This window comes from Oncorhynchus masou, chromosome 32 (assembly GCF_036934945.1).
Source record: "Oncorhynchus masou masou isolate Uvic2021 chromosome 32, UVic_Omas_1.1, whole genome shotgun sequence".
NCBI lineage: Eukaryota > Metazoa > Chordata > Actinopteri > Salmoniformes > Salmonidae > Oncorhynchus > Oncorhynchus masou.
In genome coordinates, this window is record NC_088243.1 from 29476309 (window position 1) to 29495765 (window position 19457).

At 43.1% G+C, this 19457-nt stretch overlaps 1 protein-coding gene across 2 annotated transcripts in view; it reads left to right on the forward strand.

Moving 5' to 3' along the window:
- LOC135525883 (apoptosis-resistant E3 ubiquitin protein ligase 1-like) overlaps positions 1-13380 on the forward strand; it is a 35617-nt gene extending 22237 nt beyond the window's left edge. Inside the window, exons 5-22 of one of the 2 annotated variants that reach the window (XM_064953833.1) lie at positions 648-719; positions 1444-1670; positions 1994-2231; positions 2893-3062; positions 3182-3362; positions 3549-3802; positions 3919-3996; positions 4113-4254; positions 7297-7418; positions 7548-7623; positions 7713-7822; positions 7923-8102; positions 9383-9508; positions 9732-9861; positions 9968-10026; positions 10142-10231; positions 10350-10525; positions 10701-13380. In XM_064953833.1, coding sequence (XP_064809905.1) covers positions 648-719; positions 1444-1670; positions 1994-2231; positions 2893-3062; positions 3182-3362; positions 3549-3802; positions 3919-3996; positions 4113-4254; positions 7297-7418; positions 7548-7623; positions 7713-7822; positions 7923-8102; positions 9383-9508; positions 9732-9861; positions 9968-10026; positions 10142-10231; positions 10350-10525; positions 10701-10803 — 2534 coding nt within the window. In that variant the 3' untranslated portion in view covers positions 10804-13380. The remainder of the gene's footprint in view (positions 1-647; positions 720-1443; positions 1671-1993; positions 2232-2892; positions 3063-3181; positions 3363-3548; positions 3803-3918; positions 3997-4112; positions 4255-7296; positions 7419-7547; positions 7624-7712; positions 7823-7922; positions 8103-9382; positions 9509-9731; positions 9862-9967; positions 10027-10141; positions 10232-10349; positions 10526-10700) is intronic. The other variant, XM_064953835.1, reaches the window with a different exon arrangement.
- The last annotated feature ends 6077 nt before the right edge of the window (positions 13381-19457 follow it).

The following is a 19457-nucleotide window of genomic DNA, read 5'->3' on the forward strand; positions in this document are numbered from 1 at the left end:
CAGGCGTGTATCAGACAGGCGTGTATCAGACAGGCGTGTATCAGACAGGCGTGTATCAGGCAGGCGTGTATCAGGCGGCGTATCAGACAGGCGTGTATCAGACAGGCGTGTATCAGACAGGCGTGTATCAGGCAGGCGTGTATCAGACAGGCGTGTATCAGGCAGGCGTGTATCAGACAGGCGTGTATCAGACAGGCGTGTATCAGACAGGCGTGTATCAGACAAGCGTGTATCAGACAGGCGTGTATCAGGCAGGTGTCTCGTGTTATACCTTCTTAAGCCACTGCTCGACTAAAAAAAATCTCTGTCGGCCAAACAATCGTCCAGTGGGCTAAATGGGGTCAGCCCTAGTCCATATACTGCAGTACTTGGGTAGGACAACATGGGCCTAATAGGTTTCCTGAGGAATGTCCTGGATGCAGAGTCCAACCTGGGCGTGTGCTACATTTAAAGGTTTATTATCTACAGATGAATCAGAAAACAAAAGTGAAATACAAGTCATTCCTCCAAGTTGATCTGTAAGTATGCCCTCTCAGAATGAATGGTGTACACTAGAGCACGCCAGCTTTATATGATATGTCTGTTGAAAGCTCCTTCTGGGCTGTGAAAGTCAAGTGAAGTATGCCGTCTCTTTGTTTCTCTTTCAGCGGGAGCTCTTATATTTGGCTGTACTGTGGCACTGTGCTTTCTGATAAGGGACCTCATGTTTTACGTGATTGGTGAGTGAGTTCTACTGACCGTAGCTGTTTGAAGTAGGGGATGGGCACGTGTCAGCCAGGCCTGGAGTCTAAACTAACTCGTAGTTTAGAATTATAAGGAAGAACGTTGAACTTGTTGAAATACTAGTACATATTTGAACTTGTTGAAATACTAGTACATATTTGAACTTGTTGAAATACTAGTACATATTTGAACTTGTTGAAATACTAGTACATATTTGAACTTGTTGAAATACTAGTACATATTTGAACTTGTTGAAATACTAGTACATATTTGAACTTGTTGAAATACTAGTACATATTTGAACTTGTTGAAATACTAGTACATATTTGAACTTGTTGAAATACTAGTACATATTTGAACTTGTTGAAATACTAGTACATATTTGAACTTGTTGAAATACTAGTACATATTTGAACTTGTTGAAATACTAGTACATATTTGAACTTGTTGAAATACTAGTACATATTTGAACTTGTTGAAATACTAGTACATATTTGAACTTGTTGAAATACTAGTACATATTTGAACTTGTGATACTGTTTGTGTCCCAAGACTTTCAGGCTTTATCCATACAATTACTGCTTATCTGCAGCTCATTACATCAAATAGACCTGGAGGGCATTCTTTGAAGTAATATTGCATTGCAAATGGTCTCTCTACTAATGTGTGCTGTGCATTTAATCACATTTAGCTCTCTGTGACAATGTCTCCCCCTGTCAGGTGGAATTACTGTTTCCATCATAGCGTTTGTCTTTACCATCAAGTTCCTATGTGAGCTCGCTGCGCGGGTGGTTAGCTTCCTGCAGAATGATGACCCTGGGAGGAGGGGCGACCGCAGCATTTATGACTATGTACGGGGGAACTACCTGGACCCGCGCTCCTGCAATGTGTCATGGGATTGGAAGGACCCACAGGAAGTGGGCCAAACTATGAGCTTCCGTGTTCAGGTAAGATCCCTACCTACCTAATGGCTTGAAATCTAAAGTCTGCTTCAGTAATTTCTGGATTTTAAGAGTTTAGTTTATGTTTGAAACTGTATGATTAAAGCACAACAACCTACATCAAGTATTAAAGATTGTGGAGGAAGGATTTTTTTGTTTCTGCAGATTGAAATCAGTGATTCTGTTATTTTGCTTGTTTGTTGGATTTCTATTGGGATCATAAAGCACACAATGAATAGACTGTTGGCAGGATGGTGTTCTGGCACAAGTTGTGTGTGCAAGACGTCCTGCCATGGTTTCTCATGGTTTTCTCTGACTCTCCACCCCAGCTCTTCTATAAGAACGGCCAGCCCTTCCCTGCCCACCGGCCCGTGGGGTTAAGGGTCAACATCACCCACATAGAGCTGGCCCTAGACATCCCCGTCACCCAGGAGGTTCTGCAGGAGCCAGAGTCCAACGTGGTCAAAGTGACCTTCACTGTCCGAAAGGCCGGGCGCTATGAGGTGGCCGTCAAACTGGGAGGACTCAACGTGGCCTACAGCCCCTACTACAAGATATTCCAGCCAGGTAAGGTTGGGCTGTGTAAGTAACCCATTTCAGGACAGGACTGTGCTATATTTGTAAGATTTAATACAAAGCATGGATGACATGATGACGTTTAAGTAATTGATATTGATAATCATGTGCTTTTGCTCATAAAGAACATAACTTTGAAGTTGCCTAGTAGGAATGAATGAATGGCCACCCAGACCAGAAATGTTGATACCCCTTATTATAATGCCAATGTTACTTCCAATGTTCTTTCCATTGCTTGTCCTCATATCACGATAATAAGGCTGTTAATAGTATTCTTCATCACAATCTGGTTTGTAGTTTGGCTTTGTTTACTAAATATAGCATGATGTGATGCTGATCATTACATTACGTTTATTCAAGACAAAATCAATATTTTTCGGAACATTGTATTTTCATCTGGTTGTTTATTACAATGTTTGGAATGATTTCATTTGTCATCATGCTCTACAGCTTTGATCAATCAGGCTTGATACGTGTTGAAATGCTCCCTTAACATGGAAGCAACTTGAACCTTTGTGTAAATGAAAGAGAGTTGTTTTTCTCTGTTGTCTCAGGGCCATTGCATGTATTGTACTGGTAAACACTACATACTTTGATTTGAAACGTTCCTTCAATGCTCATCGGTTTCCCTTATCTTCTGTGTTCATTTCAGGGACAGTGGTCCCATCTAAAACGAAGATAGCCTACCACTTCTCCACGCTGGTCTTAGTATATGGCCAGCAGCATACCCTGCAGATTGAGCCCCGGGACGAGTATGGCAACCCTACCAGTAACTCCACCTCACTCATAGACGAGGTCAACTACAGTGTCCACGTCCACTCGGTAAGACACTTGAAACCTAATATAACAATCCTCATAAAACAGCCTGAGGTCAATTGTTTCCGGAATTTAGACTGTGAAAGTGGAAAATGGGAATCCATTTTGTATCTGCCTCCTATCAGTTGGGCACAGTGGATGATGACAGCCTGGAGGAGTACTACAGTAAGTCAGTGACGTCCAACAAGCAGCTGTGCCAGGTACTGCTGAAGATCACCCTGAGGAAGAAGGGCTGTTTCCGGGCACGCATCTCCTATAACGACCTGCCCATCAGCAACGGGGAGTTTGACATCATCGTTCTCAGTGGTGAGTAAGGGTCCTATTTTAGGGTACGATTAAACAGGCCGAGGTGAAGGAAGTATTTCAGAAAGTCAGCCTATCATACTCAAAATTAGATAATGTACAGTGTATATGAAGACTTTTGTTCTTTGTGTAGTAAAATCTCTTACATCGCCCTGTGTTTCAACTGCTACTCTTCCACCTCCCCCACAGAGAATGAGAAGAAGTGTGTGGAGAAGAACGTGTCAACTCCAGGGATCAGCATCTACTTTGAGGCGTACCTCTACGGCACAGGGAACTACAGTAACTACAGTAACTCCTCGTGGCAGCTCCCAGCCTCGGCTCTGATGGCCCCTCAGAGTCGACCCTCCATGGGGGACGAGGAGGACGAGCATGACTCCCCTGTAGAAGACCAGCCAGAGAAGGTCAAGAAACCTAAAAAGGTCTACTGCTACATATCCCCAAAGGTGGGTGAAGAGGGGATAGAAAGGGAAAGCTATTTTTATAGAAATAGTACATGCTCTTCAGTTGGGTGTGTTGCAGACTTGTCATTGACTGGAAAATGTACTTTTCTGCTACACAGCAACTGTCCGTGAAGGAGTTTTACCTGAAAATTATTCCATGGCGCCTTTTTACCTTTCGAGTGTGTCCAGGGACAAAGGTAGGACAAGCAGAACTGCTCTGAAACACTGTACGATGTCCACATAATGCTTTCTGACCTTTTATCAGTAGATTTAATGAGCTGGTGTGTTCACCCTCCTCTTCTGTCCCTCCCAGTTCACATACTACGGCCCTGACCCCGTTCACAAGTACCTGACTCTAGTGGTGGATGATGGGATCCAGCCACCAGTGGAGCTGAGCTGTAAAGACAGAAACATCATGGCTGCCACCTTCATCCGTTTCCTACACAAGAATATCGGTTGGTTTCCTTTAGGACTATCCCCGACCCCCAAAAAATCTTGGTCGACCGAGAGTGGTCTGTTCTTTCGACCAATTAATTGGTGAACATTTTAAAACTAGCATTTTCCAGATATAGACACATGCTATGTATTTTAATCAAATCAACTATATTCAATGAGCTAGTCCGATGCTTTAAGCTCACTGTTTGATTAAATTATTAAGACACCCTAATGACTGGAGGGAGTACCGCACTTGATTTGATTGTGTTTAAGAAAATAACACTGTGTGACTAGCACCCGTTCTCTCTCTCCTCCCCACCACAGAATATCAACAGTGTTAATGCCGCTGTCCATGTTGTTAAAGCTGCAACATAATTAGAGCCATTTACGTTCTCTATTCCCTCAACCCTTGCTCTCTTTACATGACACATGTATGCATCGCATGAACGTGACCAATAGGGCCTGACTTATAGTACAGTACATTCGGAAAGTATTCAGACCCCTTGACTTTTTCCACATTTTGTTACGTTACAGCCTTATTCTAAAATGTATTAAATCAATCTACACACAATACCCCATAATGATAAATCAAAAACAGGTTTTTAGAAATAAAAAAGACTGAAATATAACATTTACATAAGTATTCAGACCCTTTGTTGAAGCACTTTCGTCAGCGATTACAGCCTCGTGTCTTCTTGGTTATGACGCTACAAGCTTGGTACACCTGTATTTGGGGAGTTTCTCCCATTCTTCTCTGCAGATCCTCTCAAGCTCTGTCAGGTTGGATGGGGAGCGTTGCTACACAGCTATGTTCAGGTCTCCAGAGATGTTTGATCGGATTCAAATCCGAGCTTTGGCTGGGTTACTCAAGGACATTCAGAGACTTGTCCCGAAACCACTTCTGCATTGTCTTGGCTGTGTGCTTAGGATCGTTGTCCTGTTGGAAGGTGAACCTTCACCCCAGTCTGAGGTCCTGAGCTCTCTTGAGCAGGTTTTCATCAAAGATCTCTCTGTACTTTGCTCTGTTCATCTTTCCCTCGATCCTGACTAGTCTCCCAGTCCTTGCCACTGACAAACATCTCCACAGATGCTGCCACCACCATGCTTCACCGCAGGGATGGTGCCAGGTTTCCTCTAGACGTGACGCTTGGCACTCATGCCAAGGAGTTTAATCTTGTTTGTCATGGTCTGAGAGTCCTTTAGGTGCCTTTTGGCAAACTAAGCAGAATGTCATGTGCCTTTTTATGGAGGAGTGGCTTCCGTCTGGCCACTCTACCATAAAGGCCTGATTGGTGAAGTGCTGCAGAGATGGTTGTCCTTCTGGAAAGTTATCCCATCGCCACAGAAAAATTCTGGAGCTCTGTCAGACTGACCATCAGGTCCTTGGTCACCTTCCTGACCAACGCCCTTCTCCCCCGATTGCTCATTTTGGCCGGGTGGCCAGCTCTAGGAATAGTCTTGGTGGTTCTAAACTTCTTCCATTTAAGAATGATGGAGGCCACTGTGTTCTTGGGGACCTTCAATGCTCCAGTCATTTTTTTGGTACCCTTCCCCAGATCTGTGCCTCGACACAATCCTGTTTCGGGGCTCTTTCCAAATCATGTCCAATCAATTGAATTTACCACAGGTGGACTACAATCAAGTTGTAGAAACATCTCAAGGATGATCAATGGAAACAGGATGCACCTGAATTCAATTTCGAGTCTCATAGCAAAGGGTCAGAATTCTTATGTAAATAAGGTATTTCTGTTTTTAATTTTTTATACATTTGCAAAACTGTCTAAAAGCCTGTTTTTGCTTTGTTATTATGAAGTTATTGTGTGCAGATCGATGATTTTATGTATTTTTATCCATTGTAGAATAAAGCTGTAACGTAACAAAATGCGGAAAAAGTCGGGGGTTCTGAATACTTCAAAACGCACCGTATCATAATCACAGCAATAAATTGGTGATGAACTCTGAACATCGTAACACGTGACATAAAAAGGGATGCAGAGGACGTGACAAATAAACTCAAAACGGGGGAATGTTTTCTGGTTGCTCAGGAGGTAAAGGGGAAGTCAGATGTGTGGAATAAATTTGGTGGTTATACAAGGCTGCTATACTAAGCCTACTAATTATAATGGCATTACTTATTATTATATTGACAATCAATAATAATAATAGTAATAATAGTAAATATAAATATTATTTTTCTGACAAGTTGGAACAGTGTAAACAACACTAAATAAATTATAAATAATACCAGAGAGGCTGTTCTAATGGGGAAAAAAAGTCCATTGCCTTTATTACAGCATAGCAAAGATTAAAAACAGACGAATTTGTGAAATTGTTTATCCAACATGTTGTGGTTGCATGAGGCTTGGTGCTCACAGAATCAGCAGGCTATTAAACAAACACTCAAACTGGCAACAGAAGCAGGATCTGTCTTCTTTCTCTACATACATGTGGATGATTTATATAGCCAGGCACATTTAACAGTTAGGCTATTGATTATAGACCTAATTAAGTCGGTTTCCCCTCGCCTCACTTTTCTTAGGCAATTAAAGAAAGGGCTGTTTTCTCGTCTTGTAACTCCGCTGCTGCCTCAACCGCATTGTTCTCAACACCAATATGCTGGTTATCTTTGCTGGTCTAGGAAAAGGTGCCAATTCAAGAGTGCACTGATGTCTCAAACTGCGACCGCTGTCCAACATGGCAGAAAGTGCATTTGTTATAAATAAATAATTGTTATTAGTGTTGCACCATTGTTCTTACATAATATAACCATATACAATTTCAAAAGCACATGTTTTATAGTGATGGACTATGCCATCCCTACAGCCTCCATAATGGATTAGTCCGCTCAGACAGGTGCCAATCAGACAGGTGTCTACACCATTAACGTTTGTATTTATTTTTTGCTACTGCTCAACTAAATAAATCTTGGTCAACCAACAGCCTATCAACCAAACAATCGACCATTCGACTAAATGGGGTCAGCCCTAGTTTCCTTCCTCTTCCAATTCAGTGTCCATGTGGAGTACATGTTAAGATCTGTATGTTTTTTATGCCGTTGTCAGGAGGCTCGGAGACGTTCCAGGACAAGGTGAGCTTCTTCCAGAGGGAGCTCAGACACATCCACTCCAAGAGACCTCGCACCAAGACCTGCCTGAAGATCACACGCCACTGCATCCTGGACTCGGTGAGTGAATCCACCACGCAACTACTCTCCGAGCTGCAGTGAGATTTAGAACTGCTACAGCAGGCTCATATGATGACAATGATTGGAAATTGAAAATTACACTGTTTTAAAATCTCTCTCTCTCCCCAGTCTCTGAAATCCACCCGGAACTTTTCCGTGTCAGACTGGAGTAAGAACTTTGAGGTGGTGTTCCAGGATGAAGAAGGTAAGATCAGCAGATGACAGGCCAGTCAGCTGGTGTTGTTTGTGGTAAGGGCTGTTGAATGACTAAGTGTGTGTTGTGTCGGCCCCTAGCTCTGGACTGGGGAGGGCCTCGAAGGGAGTGGTTTGAGCTCGTCTGTAAGACCCTGTTTGACACCACCAATCAGCTGTTCACTCGCTTCAGTGACGACAACCAGGGACTGGTAAGACCTCACCAGCACAACTAACACTTTACGGCTAGGGTCAATATTCACTGACTTTGCCAATATGATAGTGAGGTAATGTGTCTGCCTGTCTTCCCAGGTCCACCCCAACGCAGAGCGGCCGGCCCACCTGCGTCTGAAGATGTATGAGTTTGCCGGCCGCGTGGTGGGGAAGTGCCTGTACGAGTCAGCCCTGGGCGGGGCCTACAAGCAGATGGTCCGCGCTCGCTTCACCCGCTCCTTCCTAGCCCAGATCATCGGACTCAGGATGAACTACAAGGTACGCCCTCCACCCCAGTCCCACAGCCGCTCAGAGGAACTGGAGTTAGACCTCAATGTTTACCTCTATGCTTCGGCTAGTATTAGGGCTGGGCGAAATGACGATATATATCGTGTGACGATAGAAAAGCGTCTATCGTTTCATATTGTGCCCTATTGTTTATTTCATTGTCGCAAATCACACTCTTTACGGCAATATTTTTCGCCAATTGGACGAAGCTTTGTGTTCTTCCACATGTGCCGTGAGAAAGGAAATTTGCAACACAAACAAACATGGAGGAGAGTGAACGTGACACCGAGCACGGTGACACGGAGCTCGGACCTAAAAGAGGAGCTACTTCGGTCACATGGACGTGGTTTGTGTATGAAAAGTCTGACATGGACCAGAAAACCGTCCTCTGCAAAATATGCCACAGGCTCAAACACCACTAATCTCTTTTGCCACCTACGCAAGAATCATGTGAAACAGTACGAAGAGAGTCTATGATTGAGACCCAACAAAGTACAGTCGAGTGCTCCAAACAAACCCCCGGCTCGTTGCAAGAGGCTTTTGCCCACGGCACACTATATGGCAATGAATCACGAAGATGGAAGGAGGTAACAGCTGCCATTACAACTTACATCTGCAAAGACATGGCCCCAATTTACATGGTCAAGAAACGGGGGTTTCGTGTGTTGGTGCTGACACTTGACCCAAGGTACCAAATTGGTATGTGACACGTATTAATGACAAAATAACATGCAAAACAGGCAAGCCCCCCACAATATATATATTTTAGGCCTATATTTATAGTTGAAGTGTTTTCTATTGACCTTTTTAGATTTTATACATTCATATTTTATATTTTGTTTCATGCTTAATTGAAAATTTGCACAGGTTCTAAATAAAGTAAATAATCAAATATGAGTAAGTACCTTTTTATTTGTTGAGTATAATTCAAAATGTAATAAGAAATAGGCCTTTACATGTGGACATTTTATATAAACTATTTATAAATTGAATTTACAGACAATTATCTATATCGGGATATGAGATTTTGGCCATATCTCCCAGCCCTAATTGTTATCAAATTGTAAGTGTTGCATTGTTCACAAGGCCATGAAAGGAGATCTGTTTATTTCATAGCGTACCAGTTGTATGTTGTGGTGTTTCTACAACATATCAAGATCTGAACCTGCCGCTCTTAAGTGGATAAGTCATCCTTATTGTTTCGCCGAGGTAAACACGTCATTCTATTTCAATTCCATTTTCCTGTGTTTTTATTTCATTTTCCACGGCAGTACTTTGAGACGGATGATCAGGAGTTCTACAAAATGAAAGTCTGTGTCATCCTAAACAATGATGTCAGTGAAATGGACCTGGTGTTTGCAGAGGAGAAGTACAGCAAGTCGGGACAGCTGGAGAAGGTGATGAGGCAATCATTCTATTTGACATGACTTCCCTTATCCACCAAGTCATCTCACAGGAAAAAAAGAAAGCAATAACTAAACAGAAGAAACCCATATGATTTCCTTGGTAGACTGCTTAGGACTCCTAAATAGAAGTGGAGTGTGTAAAAGTAGAGGTAGTGTGTCAGGTTTGGTATGTGTTGTCAGTCATGTCCTGAGCTCTGTTACTCTGTCACTGCAGGTGGTGGAGTTGATATCTGGAGGAGCTCAGATTGCTGTCAACAATGAGAACAAGATGCATTATCTGAACCTGCTGGCCCAGTACAGGCTCGCCAGTCAGGTGCGAGACGAGGTGGAGCACTTTCTCAAAGGTAAGGATACAAACGTAGATATTATATGGCCTCTTCACATTCACCTGTGTGTCTAATCTGGAATCTCTGTAAGGGGATAGGCAACAAACTGTTTTGTGAATTGCAGGTTTGAATGAACTTGTTCCAGAGAACCTTTTGGCTATATTTGATGAGAATGAGCTGGAGGTATGCTGCATAAAATCACATTCACTGTCATACATTCCAAGCGTACATCCCTTGTCATACATTCGAAATGTCACACTTATGGCCCTGTGATGTCTAAATGTCTGTTTGTCCCTAGCTGTTGTTGTGTGGTACGGGGGATATCGATGTCCAGGACTTCAAGGCCCATGCTGTGGTCGTAGGAGGGTCTTGGCACTTCAGAGAGAAGGTGGGTGACACTACCATAGTACACTGTGAAAGATACTGCTTTGCTACAGCATTGATGGAGATGTGTTAAATGTGCTCGTGTTGTGCACCATGCTGACTGTGTTCTGGTGTTGTCCTAGGTGATGAAGTGGTTCTGGGCCGTAGTGTCCAGCTTCACCCAGGAGGAGTTGGCTCGCCTGCTGCAGTTCACCACCGGCTCCTCCCAGCTGCCCCCCGGGGGCTTCAGCACCCTCTGCCCCTCCTTCCAGATCATCGCTGCGCCCACACACAGCACCCTGCCCACCGCACACACCTGGTGAGTGGACGGGCAGACACACACACAGACGGACATTTACAGTATATGCACATTTACACTCACATTCGTACTTGGCACATGTATGTACTATGTAGTTGGTTTCAGTTCTTTACTTGAATAATGCACAGACACATACACAACTGTCAATTGACTCTGTGGATTCTTTTCTCTCTAGTTTTAACCAGCTGTGCCTCCCTACCTATGACTCCTATGAGGAGCTGCACAAAATGCTGAAGCTCGCCATCAGTGAGGGCAGTGAGGGCTTCGGCATGCTCTGATTGGCCTTATCCCTGGAGCTCACCCCCAGACTCTGGTATACCCCTGTTATCCTCTCCATCAGCTTTGGACAATGGACAACTCTCCTCGACTCACACAGACTACCCATGATCCTCTTTCAGTGGTAGAGGGCATTACAGAAAACCCACAGGATGTCCCAGAGAGCTCTGGGAAGTCCTCATATGTCTGCTGGCACTATGTATATGCTGTACAACACTTGCTTTTCTAATGAAGAAAGATGAACTGGTGTAAAAAAGGCTTGATAGTTTTCTTCTAGATGCAAGAGTTACTTAGTTGTACATGTTTGAGACAGAACGTAGCACTAGTTTAAGAGCCTCGTGAGCTTGATGTCATTTTGCTTTTTGTAATTTTCTTTTGGAAAAAAAATGAGGAACATTTAAATGCAAATGCAGCCTATACAAAGTTTGGAGTAGCTGCCACCCATAGCACTTTGGCCTTAACTGATCAGGGAAGGATATACAGTATATACATATATATATATATATATATTTGACTCTTTTACTTCAATATGTGTACATACATGTAAATAGGTTTTCATGTTATGGCAACAGTTCAGATCTTTTTGTTTCATTTTCAAAGAGAAGGGACAAGTGGTACTTGATATTTATATATTTGAGGTCACACTTTTTTGTTGGTTGGAGTTTCATATGTTACAGTTGAAGCCCAGCTGATTCATTTATGTTTTGTTATTAAAGTGATACTTCAGGGTTTTGGCAATGGGTTGTGGCATCCCTAGAGTCAGATGAACTTCTGGATAACATTTTTATGTCTTTGTGTCCAGTATGAAGGAAGTTAGAGGTAGTTTCACAATCTATTGCCAACTAGCGTTAGCGCAATGACTTGAAGTCTATAGGTGTGGCTCGTGAAACTACCTCTAACTTCCTTCAAGTAAATAAAGGGTTAGGGCCTCATTGCCAAAATCCCAAAGTATCCCTTTAACATTTCACATCACCAATTGACTTCACTGTACAAAGACATGGGGTTTCAAAGGAACAAACAAAGTACTTGCCCATGTCACTGTCTGTTTTATGGACTGACTTAGGGATTTGTGTTGTTTTCACCCATACTGTTGATTGATTTTGTTGACGATGTTATTCGTCTTGATCGATCCGTAACTGTTTTTTTGTTTTTTTTTAAACCTGCCTTATTCAAACCCTTTGCCTCTGACTTTATCTGGAGAAGTGTATAGTTAAACGAAGCCTAGACCTGTAAAAGTATAACAACAGAGATATTACTATAACATGACTTTCTGTTGACTGCCGGGGAGATTTGAGATGTGAATATCAATTGGATTTTAACCTTGAGTTCCAGCCTCTTCAGCTGTTATCTTGATATCGGTCATGTCTTGTGCTCTTGACTGGGTTTACCTCTGGATCTCCAATTCCATCTATGCATCCACTCGCTGTATGTGTGTCTGTGTCCATCCGAGGGCTTGTGTGATTTTAGCTGCCTCCCTTCTGACTGTACTACCCATAGGCTGCTGTATTTGACCTGAGCAAGGATACTGAGACAGGATACACAAGGTGAAGATTTCTTGCCTGTGTTTTCATTGTATTATTGAGTTATTTCTACATATTTACACAGTTTTCCAATGCTCATGTACGTATAATACTGTTAAGTCAAACCATGAGCCTACGGGATGGTGTGAAATATTGGTTTATGTTTTGAACTGCATGTAATCTCCTTCTATGGTCATTTAATCTCTGCAGCAAACATTTGTACATTTGACAATATGCAGTGTATTACAGTGGGCAGCTAACCACACGTACAGGCTATTTAGGAAAGCATAATGTAGAATGCAGCACATAGCACAAAAGCCTAAAGCAGACAGACACACACACACACATTTTAAGCAATACTATTGTATTCTTTGAAGTGGTAAAAGATCATTTGAATCATTAGCCTCACAACGCACCACAAATGCAAACCCACGGCAGGTTAAGTTGTTGTTGTTCAACCCTCCTCACATTTATCAATGTGAATCAACCACTAAGAGATTTACCACTTAAACATCACATCATTCTTGTTGAACAGGATACACACTTCTAACAGAATAATTCAACATTATTGTGATCTTCTTTAGGTGGCCGTTTGTGTTATTGGTGCTATCCTTATGGAGGCACACGTCAAACTGTTGACAGAAGTAGAAATGCATTGTACTATAGGAATCAAGATCTGAACTATTCTTATACAAACCATGTGCATTTACAAAAGTGTAAATAGTTGAATACAGTTCAGATAAGGACATGATATGAAGATGTGTAAAGAAACGGAAGTTGTGATTTGAAGTTAGTTTATATAGTCTTTCACATTCATAAGCAGGTCCAGCTTTCAGTGTTCAAGGTTCCAGTTCGATTGATTTTGGAAGCTCAGTGGTTATTGGGGTTTGGTATTGGATTTTTATCTATTTAAATATTGTTATTTAGTTGCTTATGGCTTGGAGGGGAGATTGTTTTGTGTAAAATAAAATGGCCAAACTGTTGTTCATCACTAATGAATGTCAGAGTTCCTGCTCTGCAGTCCCTTTTGTTTAATGTGATTAAAAAATGATTATTACATTTGTGTGTCAATTTGTCAATATTTTAAGGAGGCTGAGATTTGCTGATCACTGTTCCAGGCATCTCGAGCAAGCCACCAGCAGTCTCATACTGTGGGTATCCTCTCATGGGCGCAGGCCTCCTGGAAGACCACATTAAACCTGTGTGGACAACATATGCAGAGACACTGGTCTCAGAACAGGGGACCTTCCAGCTGTCATGAATAATGGTGAGCTATGGCATGACATCATCCTGCACATTGTGCCGCCGTAAGCAAGCGTTTACTCCATTATTGTACAGCTACATATAAATCAAGTATGCTCCAATTCAAATAATATTCACCTTCATTGCAAATACCATAGATAAAAAAATGAGGGGGCAAATTATGCTGAAACAGGAAAATCAGATTTGAACAATATTCTGGTGTAATTCATTAATCAAAACATTGTTAACGTTGCAAATGAAGTCCGGGATCTGGATGTGTCTGACCAGTCCAACATGGCCACCCGACTACTGACTCCAGACTTATAGGAGAACCCTGGGCCTGACCCCTCTCTCTGATGGGGAGTGTGACCAATGCTGTCAGAATGATCATGTAGAACCAGGCTAAGTCCAGACCCCAGGTCTCTGACTGCTGAGTGTAGGGGAACTACACTAAGTAGACAAAACATTAGAAACACCTTCCTAATATTGAGTTCCATTCCCTTTTGCCCTCAGAACTGCCTCAATTCGCCAGGGCATGGACTCTACAAGGTGTCGAGGGTGTTCCACAGGGATGCTGGCCCATGTTGACTCCAATGCTTCCCACAGCTGCGTCAAGTTGAATGGAAGTCCTTTGGGTGGTGGACCAGTCGTGATGCACACAGTGAACAGTTGAGTGTGAAAAACCCAGCAAGCAGCGTTACAGTTCTTGACACTCAAGCCGGTGCGCCTGACACCTACTACCATACCCTGCTCAAAGAAACTTAAATATTTTGTCTTGCCCATTCACCCTCAATGGCACACAGTCCATATCTCACCTGGATTTACCTGCTCAATCTATGTCAGGAATGGGCAACTGGCTCCCCTTTTATTTTAGGAACACAGTTGGAACTTCCTGTTGAGAGCCAGAATAATAGAATACATATTGTGCAATTTTGAAATTTGGTTGTGCATCAGCAGTCACTCAATTAGCCCATGTCAGGCCTTTTTTTTTTAGATTGATAAATTAGTCTAGCGGCCAGCTATCTAAACTTGTAATAAGTATGGTTGAATAACCGACCGGGCTATAGATGTGGTTATGCAGACCCACGAGCCTCGGCGGCCCTCTTTTTAGTTCAGTTTTTTGTGGCCCCCATCAAAGTTGCCCATCCCTGGTCTATGTTATGGAAATAACTAAGTTTTGTACACTCTGTGTACATGACAGTAATAATTGCAGCAGCCTGGCTAGTGACTATAGTATGTGCCCTTTCACTGCAACACAGACGCACCAGCCTTTCTTGCCATAGCACAAAACTAAAGGTGATTCCCATAGACAGACAAGGTCTTGTCTACAGGTGCTAAAATGGGAAGGCCTCATGTTGCATTAGCATTTCATTGAGATTACATGAAGAGCGCAACCAGATGGTGCATGTTTAGCACATGCTGGGAATATATGGAGGCCTGCTCTTCACCTGGACTGGAGCCTTCAGTAGGCTACCAGACTCCTTTCACTTTCGTCCTACTATGATTTTAGGATGGTCTATCATTTGTGGGACTTGCATGTTTTGTTTAATAGTGCACCATTGCCCTGCTGTGATAGGCTACAACTCTCAGGATGTCAGATGACTGTAATGTTCTTTCAGACACAAGTGGGCAGTATTTCTACATGTAAAGCAAAGCAGCAACAGTATGGAAACACTCCCTCCAGTCAGCAGACTTCACAGGTTACCACTAAGAGAGTGAATGTTATTTATAATAAGTGTTACATGGAGAAAATCGGACCACTCCGAAATGAAAGTGGACGGCCTCCCTTCAGCAAATATTTTTGACCTAAACCCTCCCTAAACACTTTTAAAAAACAAGTGACCCTCCCCTATAGCCAAAATAATTATTAAATCAAAATGGATAGCAGAGAACATGGATACCCTCACTTCTTGGACTGGACAGACCAGAACCTTAGATAAGCAGTTTTAGGAACTGTTCTGCGTCATATACTCATTACATGGTAAAGCATGAATTTTGATAGCGCACAGGGCTGCAGGCCAGAAGGTTGTGGGTTCGCAGACCACCGTGGACAAGAGGAGGGGTGGAAAGATCTTTATAATTTAATCATTACATTAATCTATCATCGTATTTGCAGGTCTGAGAAAAAAAATGCTTTGTAATAAACATTTCATGCAATTCTACGTCCTTTTACTTATTAGCAGAATATTTTTTAATACCACACAAATGACCGACATTACAGGCTAAGAATGGACAGAGGATTGACCTACAGTGGGGCATAAAAGTATTTAGTCAGCCACCAATTGTGCAAGTTCTCCCACTTAAAAAGAGGAGAGAAGCCTGTAATTCTCAACTATGACAGACAAAATGAGAAGAAAAAAAATCCAGATAATCACATTGTAGGATTTTTTATGAATGTCCACAACCTCAAACAGTCACACTCCAAACTCCACTATGGCCAAAACCAAAGAGCTGTCAAAGGACACCAGAAACAAAATTGTAGACCTGCACCAGGTTGGGAAGACTGAGCAGCTTGGTTTGAAGAAATAAACTGTGGGAGCAATTATTAGGAAATGGAAGACATACAAGACCACTGATAATCTCCCTCGATCCGGGGCTCCACGCAAGATCTCACCCCGTGGGGTCAAAATGATCACAAAAATCCCAGAACCACACGGGGGGACCTAGTGAATGACCTGCAGAGAGCTGGGACCAAAGTAACAAAACCTACCATCAGTAACACACTACGCCGCTAGGGACTCAAATCCTGCAGTGCCAGACGTGTCCCCCTGCTTAAGCCAGTACATGTCCAGGCCCGTCTGAAGTTTGCTAGAGAGCATTTGGATGATCCAGAAGAAGATTGGGAGAATGTCATATGGTCAGATGAAACCAAAATATAACTTTTTGGTAAAAACTCAACTCGTCGTGTTTGGAGGACAAAGAATGCTGAGTTGCATCCAAAGAACACCATACCTACTGTGAAGCATGGGGGTGGAAACATCATGCTTTGGGGCTGTTTTTCTGCAAAGGTACCAGGATGACTGATCCGTGTAAAAGAAAGAATGAATGGGGCCATGTATCGTGAGATTTTGCGTGAAAACCTCCTTCCATCAGCAAGGGCATTGAAGATGAAACGTGGCTGGGTCTTTCAGCATGACAATGATCCCAAACACACCGCCCGGGCAACGAAGGAGTGGCTTCGTAAGAAGCATTTCAAGGTCCTGGAGTGGCCGAGCCAGTCTCCAGATCTCAACCCCATAGAAAATCTTTGGAGGGAGTTGAAAGTCCGTGTTGCCCAGCAACAGCCCCAAAACATCACTGCTCTAGAGGAGATCTTCATGGAGGAATGGGCCAAAATACCAGCAACAGTGTGTGAAAACCTTGTGAAGACTTACAGAAAACGTTTGACCTCTGTCATTGCCAAAAAAGGGTATATAACAAAGTATTGAGATAAACTTTTGTTATTGACCAAATACTTATTTTCCACCATCATTTGCAAATAAATTCATTAAAAATCCTACAATGTGATTTTCTGGGAAAAAAATCTCATTTTGTCTGTCATAGTTGAAGTGTACCTATTACAGGCCTCTCTCATCTTTTTAAGTGGGAGAACTTGCACAATTGGTGGCTGACTAAATACTATTTTGCCCCACTGTATGTGTTCATCTTATAATATTTCTCCAATGTCAAATCAGTGTCTTGTTTGCAACGAAACTGTCCCTGCAAATAATTAAATTGTCATTAGGAATCTGAGCATAGTACTTTCAAAAGTTAGGCCTGCCTTTCCACCCCAGACAGAGTAGGCCTGACTACACCGCTCGCGTTGCGTGCACGAGCGTTGCAAAACACATTTAGAAATTCTTGTTATTGCTCTGCAAGTCTTGCCTCTCCCATCTCCTCATTGGTTTATAGAAGCAGGTACCCACGTGCCATCTCCTCATTGGTTATACCCACGTGGGTAATTGAAAGACGAACTGTTTTGCTGGTTGCTGTTGTAATACTATGAATGTTTAGATGCCAATCACCATATACACTGCTCAAAAAAATAAAGGGAAAACTTAAACAACACAATGTAACTCCAAGTCAATCACACTTCTGTGAAATCAAACTGTCCACTGTCCACAGGAAGCAACACTGATTGACAATAAATTTCACATGCTGTTGTGCAAATGGAATATACAACAGGTGGAAATTATAGGCAATTAGCAAGACACACCCTACAAAGGAGTGGTTCTGCAGGTCGTGACTACAGACCACTTCTCAGTGCCTATGCTTCCTGGCTGATGTTTTGGTCACTTTTGAATGCTGGCGGTGCTTTCACTCTAGTGGTAGCATGAGACGGAGTCTACAACCCACACAAGTGGCTCAGGTAGTGCAGCTCAACCAGGATGGAACATCAATGCGAGCTGTGGCAAGAAGGTTTGCTGTGTCTGTCAGCGTAGTGTCCAGAGCATGGAGGCGCTACCAGGAGACAGGCCAGTACACCAGGAGAAGTGGAAGAGGCCGTAAGAGGGCAACAACCCAGCAGCAGGACCGCTACCTCCGCCTTTGTGCAAGGAGGAGCAGGAGGAGCACTGCCAAAGCCCTGCAAAATGACCTCCAGCAGGCCACAAATGTGCATGTGTCTGCTCAAACGGTCAGAAACAGACTCCATGAGGGTGGTATAAGGGCCCGACATCCACAGGTGGGGGTTGTGCTTACAGCCCAACACCATGCAGGACGTTTGGCATTTGCCAGAGAACACCAAGATTGGCAAATTCGCCACTGGCGCCCTGTGCTCTTCACAGATGAAAGCAGGTTCACACTGAGCACATGTGACAGACGTGACAGTCTGGAGACGCCATGGAGAACGTTCTGCTGCCTGCAACATCCTCCAGCATGACCGGTTTGGCAGTGGGTCAGTCATGGTGTGGGGTGGCATTTCTTTGGGGGGCCACACAGCCCTCCATGTGCTTGCCAGAGGTAGCCTGACTGCCATTAGGTACCGAGATGAGATCCTCAGACCCCTTGTGAGACCATATGCTGGTGCAGTTGGCCCTGGGTTCCTCCTAATGCAAGACAATGCTAGACCTCATGTGGCTGGAGTGTGTCAGCAGTTCCTGCAAGAGGAAGGCATTGATGCTATGGACTGGCCCGCCCGTTCCCCAGACCTGAATCCAATTGAGCACATCTGGGACATCATGTCTTGCTCCATCCACCAACGCCACAGACTGTCCAGGAGTTGGCGGATGCTTTAGTCCAAGTCTGGGAGGAGATCCCTCAGGAGACCATCCGCCACCTCATCAGGAGCATGCCCAGGCGTTGTAGGGAGGTCATACAGGCACGTGGAGGCCACACACACTACTGAGCCTCATTTCTACTTGTTTTAAGGACATTACATCCATTTGGATCAGCCTGTAGTGTGGTTTTCCACTTTAATTTTGAGTGTGACTTCAAATCCAGACCTCCATGGGTTGATAAATTTGATTTCCATTGATAAATTTTGTGTGATTTTGTTGTCAGCACATTCAACTATGTAAAGAAAAAAGTATTTAATAAAAATATTTAATTCATTCAGATCTAGGATGTGTTATTTAGTGTTCCCTTTATTTTTTTGAGCAGTGTAGATTCAAAGATGAAAAGCCTGGAAGGAGGAGAGATGATTAGAAACAATTTGGTTGACCGTTTTATGTGTGGATTAATTGTCGGAGTAGAGGACCTTGTGCATTTTAGGTAAAATAACAACTCAATGTTTATATCCCAGGACAAATTAGCTAGCAACAGCAAGCTAGCGAAATAGGACAAATTAGCTAGCAACAGCAAGCTAGCGAAATAGGACAAATTAGCTAGCAAGTGCAAGCTAACTAGCTAAATTGCCATAAATGTTTAATGCAGTTGGACCAGTCCCAAATTAATGTAATTGGTTCAGTTCGTTT